Source organism: Heloderma suspectum, chromosome 4, assembly GCF_057233095.1.
Source record: "Heloderma suspectum isolate Gila_16-S chromosome 4, 16-S_ref, whole genome shotgun sequence".
Taxonomy (NCBI): Eukaryota; Metazoa; Chordata; class Lepidosauria; order Squamata; family Helodermatidae; genus Heloderma; species Heloderma suspectum.
This window is the reverse complement of record NC_139461.1, coordinates 84,415,865-84,428,555: the sequence shown is the minus strand read 5'-3', so window position 1 is coordinate 84,428,555 and position 12,691 is coordinate 84,415,865. Positions and strand designations below refer to the sequence as shown.

General features: G+C 39.4%; 1 protein-coding gene across 5 annotated transcripts in view; it reads right to left on the bottom strand.

Moving 5' to 3' along the window:
• PTPRM (protein tyrosine phosphatase receptor type M) overlaps positions 1 to 12,691 on the bottom strand; it is a 616,517-nt gene that overhangs the window by 166,990 nt on the left and 436,836 nt on the right. For 3 of the 5 annotated variants that reach the window (XM_084849822.1, XM_084849823.1, XM_084849824.1), the window contains 2 exons: positions 12,037 to 12,169; positions 3,361 to 3,390 (listed from right to left, as the gene is read on the bottom strand). In XM_084849822.1, the coding sequence (XP_084705948.1) occupies positions 3,361 to 3,390; positions 12,037 to 12,169 (163 nt within the window). The remainder of the gene's footprint in view (positions 1 to 3,360; positions 3,391 to 12,036; positions 12,170 to 12,691) is intronic. The other 2 variants (XM_084849825.1, XM_084849826.1) reach the window with 1 other exon arrangement.

The following is a 12,691-nucleotide window of genomic DNA, read 5'->3' as shown; positions in this document are numbered from 1 at the left end:
AGGCGGGATATAAATGTAATAAATAAATAATAAATAAATAAATACTTGCTGTTTAAATATGTGATTACAACCCTCCAATGTAACAGAAAAGATTCCCTGCTAAGTCATAATATATGCACTTAGAATATATGGACATCTGAAATGATAAGGCAGTTGAGATTTTATTGACCTCCTTGTCTCTGACCCTTTTTAGCTGATAGGTGTTGCCACCCTCACATATCTCTGTGGAATCACGGCAGCTAAAACAACAACACAAAGGAAAACAAACGGCCACGTATAGTCCTTGGGCTATGTTGCCCATCCCTATTCTGTGGCAACCATCCAAGGAAAGTTTGATGCCATTTGGACACAGGCGATCCAAACCAGATGGCTGCTTAATCTTGAGATAGGACTGTGTATTTTCCCATGACAGAGCAGGGAAGGAATTCTTTGAAGAGTGGGGGGAGAGAAGAAAGGATGGACAAACTGCTTCAAGCTGAGACGATTTACCTAGCGGAAATATAGAAGAATACTGACAGGTGTTATCTCGGGGCAGGTTATCATTAACCTAGTCATAACTCCCATCAATAGGGTCAATAAAGGTATTTCAGCCAAAGCATCTTCTGCAGGATTGAAAGGGTTTTCAAAGGATAACAATTTCAAAGTTCAAATAAAAATATAATTATATAGGGATGCTAATAGGAATGCAGCCTAAATGAACACATTTCACTCTAGAGACAGGTGCATTTTGTTTCAACTTTTCTGAACCAACAAGTACTAAAACACATGAACAAGACATTTGAGTTAATTTTCTCTACTTACTGCTATTTCTTTTAACTGCATGCTGATTTGTGTATATTCACCTCATTTCTCATGGTTGTGCCCTTGGCACTTGGTTCAATATTTCATTAAATCACTCTGAAAACTAACAGCTCAATTTGTTATGAAACTACAGTCCCTAAGCAACATAAATTACCTACCAAGTTGTGGTTTCACAGTGCAGCATAAAATGGCCTTAAAAGGCATTCCTATACATAAAGAGTACAAAAAGTACAGAGGTGGACACAGCCACAAAGATGCTTTGGATGTTTAAAAAGATGGGAATAAAAAAGAATCTTGCCATCAGTCTCCATTTTGCCCATATAGCATAATGTCTCTCTTTTTCCCCACACGCTATCAGGGCCCAAGATAATCCAAAAAGGAAACAGCTGTTCAATGCTTCCTTCATGATCAGTATTCAGTGTACTGTCTGCTAGAAATTCCTATAAACTATTCAAAGACCTAGTAGAATATACAATAACTTCCCACAATTACTGCATCCATTATTTCTCTATTTGAGTGTGTTAGATTTTTTTAAAAAAATATCACAACTCTTCCTGTGTTATAGAAGCATTACTACCTTTGCTTTGTTATTCAGATAGATTTGGGCCAACAGGAGTAAAAAAAAAGAGTGTACAGTTGATTCTCACTTTACTGAACAATTTATTTCACACACTGGATTCATCCTGGCTTATATGAGCACTATTCAGTGTGACCTTGTAGCTACTAGACCATCATTCCCATAAATATGATAATCCATGACGAAAAAAAAATAGTGTCAAGAGATTATGCTGTAGCTAAAATCTGTCAGCTACCGTTTCACTGTTAATGTTACACGCACAGAGTTGCCAACTCTTGAAATAATAGCAACGTTTGTATCTGAGTTGGAGAAAAAGTTCTGGCTCTAAGTGGAGCCCAGGGTGGGTTTGAGAGTGTGGGGCAAGAGTGAGTCCAGTCCAGTGTTGTTTGATAGGTCTATAGACAGCACTTAGTTCATCATCTGCATATTCCCTTACAGAGTATAGATTTTAATCTTGCTTTAAAGTGGAAGGGAAAATAACAGCAGCAGCTTTGCTCCTTTGTTTTTTCTGGCAACAGGCTGAATAGCAAAAAGCAGCCCCAGGTAGCACTGTTGTTATTGAGCTGACAGTAATGATTCACAGAATTGCAGGTGCAAGGCCCAACACCTGTAAGACCAAAATGTGATCCAAAGTAACAGTGACCTGATCATATAAGAACTAAGGACCACTGCTAACTCTCTATCGCATTAAGTTGCAATGCCTTGTGCCCAGAAAGTTTTGAAAGTTTGGTCCATATACATATTGAAAATGTGGCATGCACCCACCAAAATCAAAACTCAGAAGAGCACTGGATTCTGTATTACTGTAACTCAAGATCATCATTTATTTATTTTCCTAATTAACATTCCACACCTTCAGTAAAGTACTCCCCTGTCTGATTCATTGTCAGAAAGTAAGAAAAGTTCCACTACATAGGAATAAAAGTCTATCTAGACCAGCATTCTGTTTCCAATAGTGTCCAGTCTGATGTCCCTGGATGCTTGCATGCATGGCATAATACAGAGATGGGCAAGTTGTGGTCCTCCAGGTGTTGTTGGACCGCAACTCACATCAGACTTACAGGATAGCCAATGGCGAGATATGATTGGAGTTGTGGTCCAACAACATCTGGAGGGCCATGAGTTGCCCAGCTCTTGCATAAAGGCAACAGCCCTCCTCAGCCAAACAGGATTCTCTGTCAGTTACCTACATGTATACTATAAAATTCTGATTCATTTACTGTGCACTCACTAGCAGGTTTCTTCAGAAAAAGGTAGTAAATAGGCAGAACATGACAGACTATGCCATATAAATACTTCTCTATTTAATACTATGTCTTCTTAAAATAATAATAAAAAACAAGCAAACCTACCCCCTGTGAACTTGCCTTTTTGTAACTACATACAGAAAAGATAATCTTTCCTACTTTGTATATCTCATTTTCTGGGATTAACATGGCAACAACACTAGTCCATAATATCCAATGACATATAAGCAATATGTTTGTTTATGAATGGGATTAAAATGTATACAGCAATGGATATATGGTAAATGATTACACATGTACATATATCACCAGATTTTCAACAAGGATAAAAAAAATAGAAAGCCCCAATGTTGCAATCCTAGGCAATTTACTTGGGAATAAGCCCTTTGAACAGTGGTAATTATTTCTAAGTAAACATGCATATGATCTGGCTACAAGTCTTCCATTTAAAGGTACCTAGACTTTTTAAAAGCACTTCTTCATATCAGTGCTTACACCCTCTGACTATTTTCAGTGGGAAAAAATACAACACTCTAACACACAGTACGTGGCAAAGGAAGCCTACAAGGAAAGTGAATTTGAATACAATGGCATGAAGATGTTTTGTTTCAAGCAAAGCTGAAAAGTGTTTTGAGTTTCACAACAGGAGTTGAATCATTAGTATTTACTATTCATGCACAGAAGAACAACATGGCAGAAAGCATGTCTCTGATGATGCACAGATAAGTTACTTACAGGTAATAAGTGTAGGAGTGATAGCTTCTTCTGCCATGATGGTGGAAGGATTTAGGCAGTGGAGGAAAAGATGAAATGGAAGGAAAGAAAAGCCAAATATTAATGTATGAAAAAATCAAGATGAGACTAGAACTGGAGAAACAAATGAAAAGGTAGCAAGAATGCATCTCAGAAACTTCGTGCACTACATCTGGAGCAGACAGATGGCATATCCACTCTTTACAAAGCTTAAGCAGTCACTAACCTCACTGAGATTTTTAACACACTTAACCAGTCAGCCATGATTAACAAAGTTATGTGTCCCACACATATAGAGTACATAACACGCACGCACGCACGCACACGCACGTTAATTCATTAGCCATGCTTTGTTTTCACATTATAATACTTCTGTTAGAAAGAATAGCATGCTACCTCTAAAACATCAGTAAGAATATGGAACAGTAACAATTTATAATGGTTTTGTTTTGTCAGCGTACTGTGGGTTATTTGATACTGGAGATCCTTTCTAGATCTTCATCTAATGGAAGTTACCTATGCATCAACACAATGAACAGTTCCATTTGCTCAGATGTCAAAGATGACAATAAAGTTTGAGTTTGGAACTATGGGCAGGCATTTTACCCACAATGTCTAGTTAGACAGGCAATAGAAAAAATGTTTTTATATGATTAAATATGTAATGAAACACGTTTTTCATATCTTTAAAAAAACAAAAAGAAATAATGGTTTCTCCCTTTATCTCAAATTTTAAACACTCTATGTAAAATAAAATTCTTCCCAAACAGTGACTAAAAAGCAAGGTTTTGGTCCCTGGCCCCCTCCGATATTGTTGCCCACAGCCCTCAATGGCCTTACCAGTGGTGGTGCAGCATCGCCATGAAATGTGCTGGATGGCTATAAGTTGCCTACTGTTTTAATTACCCACAATGCCCCAACATAGGATTGTTCCAGGTTACTGTAGAAAATTTAAATGATGAGCAAATCACAGCTATCCACTGCTGCTTCTAGGTAAGGCCAGCGGGGTGGACGGGAGAGGCAGGCCAAGGCCTAGATAAGGTGTTGGTGCTGGTAGGCCCTGTTGGAGCCTTAGCAGTTAGCCAAGGATGCCAGGCCTAGTAAAAATAGTATATCTATGTCTAGAGACTAAAGCAGGGGTGGGTAACTTGTGGTTCTCCAGATGGTTTGGTCTACAACTCCCATCATCCCTCACAATTGGCTATGTTGGCTAGGGCTGATGGAAGATGTAGGCCAATTTATATGGAGGGCCACAAGTTGCGCACCACTGGAAAAAAGGATAAATGAAGTATATACAGAAACAGATATTTCTGCACCAGTGACTCTGCAATAGTTCTCCCATGCCTTTTTTCCCCAGGGAAAGTACATAGACTACACAGGGATCTCCCCTACTCATAAGTCTGTATTCTGGATCAAGAAACAATATAATATGCTGTATTTGCACTACAGTTGCCTTTGTGCTTCCATTCTACCCATTATCTCCTCTTTTCTAGTGCAAAATAAGGCAGGATCAACCTTTCATAAAGAAGCAAACATCTAAAATTATATACAAAACTAAGATGAAGCCTAATCATTTCTTTCTTATTTATTCTAAGGATGAATAAAAGTACAGCAGTAATATAAAATATAGAAATAAGTGCTATGGGTATTGATAATCTTTACAGCACAGTATGTTTTTGACTATGGCAAAAACAAAAGAACCCCACACCCCCATAAAAAAAGGCCTTACAAAGGACTACAGCTACTGTAACTTGCCTCCAGCTACATGCTGCAGGCGTTCCTTTGAAAATGAGGCTTTCATCAAATTTTCTCTCTCATCTTCTTTGCCTGTAGAAATGTTTGCCAGTTTTATATTTTTATTTTTCTGATGCTAACAGTATTGTTTAAACACAAGGCGCTACATGTTTAATATTTAATAACATGTGGCATATTTGCTGCACACCTGTTAAATTATATTTAAAAGGAGAATGTAATATGCTGTTTCAGTAGGAAAGCTGAAGTTATATGTGTTCTTGCATTTTTGAGTCAGGCAAAATAAAACAAAAAATAACCGAACAACAACAAAGCCAACCTTGAATAAGAACGTAGTGCTGTGCCCCATGAAAATACTTCGGCCTACCAATGACTGACAGAAAGGTAGAGAGTAAGGTTGTTCTGATATAGATGTATATTCCCCTAATTCAGAATTATTCATTCCTACTTTCTGATTTAAGATCTCATGACACAGCAGTATCTGTTCTTTGGCATATGTTGTAATTACAGGAATACAGTATAATTGGTATAAATGCTCCATACTATTCAGAGCGGTATAGTGACTTCAGAAACAACAATAAATATAATGAATCAGTGTAAAATTGTCAAGTGCTTAGACGCAACATTCTGCCAAAAATGTATTGAGATGAATTATTCTGTATAAAATATGGTTGAAGAATCAGGTGCTTTAATTTCAGCAAATGCCTCAACATAACAATTTGATATAACAGAAGAAAAATGAAGAGGAGGTTGCTCCAGATATTCTTATATTGAGTTTTTATAATAAGCTCATGAAGTGTTATATATGGGAATCCTTGACAATTAGATGCTGCAGTTCTTAATGCGAAATGATTACCGAATGTAACAAATATAAGACATCAAATCACTTAAAGAGCAATCCTAAATCTGGCGGGGCGGGGCCTCTGTGGCAGGGGAACTTCTGTGGGCAGAGAAATTGGGGGACAATTTCACTGCATTTTTCCAGGAGGATGAGAAATTCTCCAACAGTTTCTCACAGGTAGTCCTTACCGTTGGCAGGGGATGTAGCACAGCTTTCTTTTTTCCTAAATTGAGGGGCGGGGGGTTGTGCTGCCAAGTAGCACCAGCAGCAACTGTTTTAGCAGCTTAGCCCCTATTTTGCATCCTCCACAATGCCCCATGTTTAGCATTGTTCCAGGGCATTGTGGGGAATGCGGAGAGGAAAGGAGACCTCCATCACCACCAAACAAACAACAACAACAAAAAGTTGGAGAAAATATGAAAAAAAATTCTGGATTTTAAAATTTTATGTTTTGGAGCAGGGTGGTGGTAAGAGTTTTTCTGAGGAAAATATCTTCTGAAAGGGTGTTTTATAATTTCTTTTTAATTTCTTTTAGTGGTGTTTTGACTTGACCAAATCACTATGAGGTGGCCTAAGGTTCTGTGTGTGCTTCCTGATCTGAAAAAATCCCTATGGGAGGAATTACCTCATGATGTCTTCCCCTGGGCTTTAATTGAAATGTGGGAAGCTGAGGAGGCTGCAGGTTGCCAGCAAAGTGATTCTACATTGTAATATTATTATTATTTTATAATATTACTACTACTACAGGACACTCACACAAACTCCTCAGTCACCTCATAAGTAAGGGAAGCACAAAAAACCTGAATCCAAACCATGAGAATTTCTCCAAAATTTTCTTCTCCTTTGAATTTCTTTCCCCAAGTAATTTATTTTCCATGAAATTCAGTGAGAATGGTCGGGGGAAAAAAGGAGGAGAAATTTTCGGCACAGCACTAAAAATTACTACAACAGCGTCAAGTCGGTGCAGTTCAGGGGCCCGATCTGTGGGTATGTCAGGGGAACAAGGGAGCCCTGGATTCCATTTTTAGCCTTAGCACTAGTGGGAACACCTCTGATGGCACTTCTCCAACCACAGAGCTTTCTGTGGGTGAACAGGAGGCCTCTGGGATAGAAGTGTCATTCCACCAATGGAGTGACTCTTCCACCATATCCAATGCCCCTCCCTACCATGTAATTTGAGCACTAACTGGGATTGGTAGAGGTGTTGCAGGAGAAAGAGTGGTAAGCTGCAAAGGTCTGTTTAGCTTCCCTGAAGCAGCTATTGGAGCAGAATTTGGTGAGGGAATGGGGCTGGAAGTTCAAGAAACAGGTGCTGACTCCTAAGGATCATCATGTTCAACACACCTTCAGCTGAGGAATGAATGAAACACAGAGACTGAACCCTAGAACAAGATATTCTATAGTCTGGTGTCTTTACTTTGGAGTAAATTAGCAGTTACGGAAAACTGTAGCATGTTTTACGGTCAAACAATATCACACCCTGATTGAGAGTATGGACTCTGACCAAACACCAGCAATGACAACAGGTATCAGATACTATGGGTGTTTCTACATTAGGCAAAAAACCCACATCCTTTCCGGAGCTTCCTGCTTTTGGCTTCTTTGTGGGATTAGGAAGGGCTTCTTTACACGGCAACCCAGCCACGAGGTTTGAACTGAGGGAGTGCCTCCCTCCCTCCCTGGCATGTGTGCAAAGGGGGGGGGATAACATGTGGCATATTTTTTTCTTGTTTTTGTAGCTTAACTTCTGCTGTAGTATTTTCTTGCAGCCCCCAGGAAACCTCTGACTTGCTCCTGAGCAGACATAAAATGTAAGATTGTGCTTAAGTCTGCAACCCTTGGCACACTTATGTGGGAGTAAGCCCCACTGAATAGGGTGCTCTGAAACAACAGAGGACATTGCTTCTGAGATGTGGGATCAGATTAGGGGTGTACACCTGGGGGGGGAGGTGATCCATTCCTCCCCCCCGGAATCCTCCGGAGCAGCTCCGCTCCGCGAGGATTCTATGGAGCTGCCCAGCTTGAGGGCCGCTTACCGGCTGGACCCATCCCGTTCTCCTCTGCGCTGACAGCCATTTTTTTAAAAAATGGACACAGACTTATACGCAAGATTCACGGCTCTAGTTTGCGTATAAGTCTATGGGCACATCCAGCCAATCGCCATAAAAAAAAATGGTGATTGGTGCAGAGGAGAACGGGACGGGTCCAGCAGCAAGCAGCCAGAGCCGTTCCGCATGGAATCCTCCTGGAATGGAGGTAAGTGCGGCCAATCTGCTGCGGATCCCCGAGGCCGGATTCCAAAGAATCCGGCCTCATTTAAATCTGCGTCAGATTTCTCTAACATTCCTAGATCAGATGTGTCTCCATTGCCGGGAGGCATTTTACCCTCTTCTCCCTCCAATTGAGAAATGCAGAGGCAGGAGACGCAATCGGCAGGCGATTCTTGCCCTCGCTCCTGTCAAATCTCATCCTGACCCTGCCACCAACTACTGAAAATGAACGCCCACAGCAGGCAGACACAGCGGTTTTTTTCCGCTATTGGAGAATTTCACAGGGAGGTCACGGCCAACGTGACCAAAGTGCCAACGTGAGGAGTCCCCTGGATACTTATGCAAATTAGCAAGCACGTCTCCCTTAGCTGTCCTCTTAAGTTTACATTTCGTTTATTTTTTAACTCCATTTATTAACTCCATTTATTTATTTTTTAACTCCATCTATCCATAGAATTGGTGAAGGTTTTAATTTGTTACCCGCTAACCTGCAAGGTAACACAAATACTCCTCCCCTCCGCCATTTTAATAACTGCAGAATATTCTGTTCTCGTTCTACAGCTAGTTGCTCAAACAAACATAAAATAATGATTACATAGCCAAAACCTAAACGCTGGAATTTTTGTTTTATGGTAGTATTCCATTTTTGTTTTTTTATTATTAGGCCTGATAAAATAGGTTTTGCCTGTTGACAAAAATATTTAGGATTGATTGGTCATATAGATATTAACTAGAATTATTATCAATATGGTACAATAAAAGTACCAACCACTTCCTACTTTCAATGCATATAAGAATGGAATAGCATATAAAAGAGCTAATGTTCTTAATGAGGGCCAATAAACTGAAACTCAGTCCAGACAAGACAGAGGTACTGTTAGCGGGTGGTTCGTCTGCCCGGCTAGGTGATATTCAACCTGTTCTGGAGGGGGTTGCACTCCCCCTAAAGGATCATGTTCGTAGTCTGGGGGTGCTCTTGGATCCAGAACTGTCACTTGAGGCACAGGTGAACTCAGGTGAAAAGTGGCACGGAGCACTTTTTATCAGCTTAGGTTGGTATACCAACTACGCCCTTATCTGGACAGAGATAGCCTAGCTACAGTTATCCATGCTCTGATAACTTCTCGTCTGGATTACTGCAATGCGTTATACGTGGGGCTGCCTTTGAAAACGGTCCGGAAACTTCAGCTGGTCCAAAATAGGGCAGCAAGATTGTTAACAGGGACTGGCCTGCGTGCTCATATTATGCCAGTACTTTTCCAGCTGCACTGGCTGCCAGTCCATTTCCGGGCCCGATTCAAAGTGCTGGTATTAACATTTAAAGCCCTTAACGGCTTGGGGCCAGGTTACCTGAAGGATTGCCTCCTCCCATATGTGCCTGCCCGGACCTTAAGATCATCATCAGCGGCCCTTCTCCGTGAGCCCCTGCCAAAGGAAGTGAGGCGGGTGGCTACTAGGAGGAGGGCTTTTTCTGCTGTAGCACCCCGGCTCTGGAATGAGCTCCCTAGTGAGGTTTGCCTGGTGCCTACATTGTATTCCTTTCGGCGCCAGGTGAAGACCTTTTTATTTTCCCAGGCATTTTAGCATTTTAGCTTTCTAAATTTTTATCTTTGCTGTTTTAAATCTGTATTTTAAACTCCTGCACTGCTGCTAGATTTTATTGTGGTTGTATTGTTATATTGTGGTTTTAATGTTCTGTATATTTTAAATTGTTTTATTGTGTGTTTGGTTTTAATTTTTGTGAACCGCCCAGAGAGCTTTGGCTATTGGGTGGTATAGAAATAAATAAATAAATAAATAAATAAATGTTTGCTAAGGAAAAGAACCAGAATGGGAGCAAATTATATGCATCAGAGATCCTCTAGAAAGCTCCATCCTTGGGGAGAGATTGCATGAATGTAAATTCATGTAATTACATGACTACATGGATGTAAAGAATTTCCTCCCAATCCTGGATAGTAGTTAATAAGAATCCATAAATGCTGCCTGTGCAATCGGCAGACCATTTCCCACAATATTTCTCTAGACTGAGTAACCTACACTTTCACACAATTTATTGTGATGGATAAACTGTTGATCTGGAGAAGTTCCAAAATATCAAAATAAATATAGTAAAATCTTCCTGAGCTGGACATGTAATTCAGTTCCTACCTTATTCCGAACATGCCTAATGTCATTCTCCAGTCTAGATTGCTGTTTCATTGTTGAAGTATTTATTTCTACAAGGCATCAACTATATACAAAAGCTATGACATGTCAAAATGATTTCTATGTATTTTTATGAATGCAATGCTTTGGATTTCTTTCTGACAGTCAACCAAAACTCAAATTTAATGGTTTCTTCATTTTTCACAGAGACTCATTTACTTCTTCTACTTACATTTTTTGCTTCCTTGACAAGTTCCTTCCATTACCTTAAGAAAGTGAATCCCATCTGGTTTACTGTCATGACCCAGGGGACATACTAATACACTTGTGACTTAAATATACATGTAGTGTTTGCAAACCTAGTTTGATTGACAGATCATTTCACATCTGGAACTCTCCAAGATCTATAGCAAATAGACCTGAGATCAATTAAAGAACATGAGGCCAGTAGAAATTGTACTGGTATGCCTTGGATTTAGGAAGGCCATAATTGCAAAGGGAGAAGCAATCTAATGACAAACATTCAGATATTTCTCATCGCTACCATATCCTATCAATCCAGAGCTCCACTGACAAATAAACCTAAGCCTAGCCTAAGCACAGCTATTAAGATATAGACCCTGTATACTTTGCAATATTCTCACTATTGCCATTGCCAAGGTGATTGACTCACTTTTCTTATTGATATATCTCACCTTGACATTGGATAGATATTCCAGAGCAAGACAGATTTATAGTATTAGTACAGCTAATCATTTATCAAGCTGCTAATATATTCAGAACAGACCTCTTTCTTTCTCTTCATTCATTCAAAACATTTGGTGAACCTGTCCTAAGTTATCTTCAACATCAGAACAATATGGTCACTTAATTTGTTTTCATGAGAAAAAATGCACAGTGACATATAGGCTTCCAAGGAATTCAATCAGCAAATCCAGTCCTACATTTCAGTCCTACCATTGGGTTGGATTCAAATGTTTCCTTTTGCTTGTGGAAGATTTGACCACTCACAGGAAGGAATGTTTTACTCCTTCCGCTAAAGTATGCGTGAGCAAAGTGAAGCTAAATTCAAAGATATTGCTCTTCTTGTGTACCTGCGCAATGTCTTGCACAAACAGATGCATGAGAAGAGCTGTAGAACCCATTCCATTATAGCACCACAAAAACTCTTCAGCGCTAACGGCGATTTACCTTCCATTCACGGTCCCTTGGATCCATCCATATATGTTGGCTCCAAAGCATAGAGTGTCTTTGACTGAGCTTTCTTTTATATTAAAGACTGACCATTTCCTGAGAATTCTATAAGAGATCAAACATCTCTAACTTTCACCTTAGCTCTTGGATGGAGTGGAAGTACAGATAAACATTATTCTTATGTAATGTGGGCTGATCATGCAGTATGGAGCGCTAGACTTATCAGCCTCAGGGATTTTAACACAAGGAGACTAACATTAATTTACTAAGAATGCTACAGGAGGGAAGGGTCAGACATCACAGTTTCATCCAACACTAGCAAGGCTTTAGGGACAATAAGTAGCATTTCTTGTTTCAACTGTCCATAAAAGTGGTTGGAAACTTTGCATGTGTTTCACTGAAAACTGCTGCAGGACATGTTTTAACACACGGAAATATTTATTAACTACTCACCTTTTCTTCATAACCAACACAACCCCAAGAAATATAATAACGAACAGCAAGATTCCTGCAATGACTCCAGCTATTTTAACAGTGTGGTCTGTTTGCTTCTCTGGTTCAGGGTCTGGTTTCCTTGTAGCAGCACCTACAGAAGCACATTTTAAAAGGAGATAGCAAAACAATGAAGACATTGCAGATTTTATTTATTATATTTAACATAGTAATGATAATAGTTATCATTGCTGGCAGATGCCAAAATGTTGCTTTCTTAGGATTTGTTGTTAACAGGAATTGATATGCACTGAGAGAAACCTAATTGTTCACAATGCTAAACCAAATCTCGATTCAATGCCTATACCTTACCCTGTTCTCACATACTAATTTTCTATATTTTTATTATCTGTGCTACCCTCCCTGTTGGTCTTGCCATTTAAAAAAAATGCCAACAACACAATAACTATCATAAGCCTTTAACCACATTTGATTTGCTGAAAAATTTTCTGGAATTATTTTTCAAAAATGAAGTCGTAATTCCTTAACATATTAGCTTAAACACCTGGAAATGTGAGATAAGCTCATTTACCATGCATTTTACCAGTAATTGTTTTGTTTTTATACAATAGACTTTTTTGCCTTTGGAAATCTAAATCTAGGTCACATCTGGTAG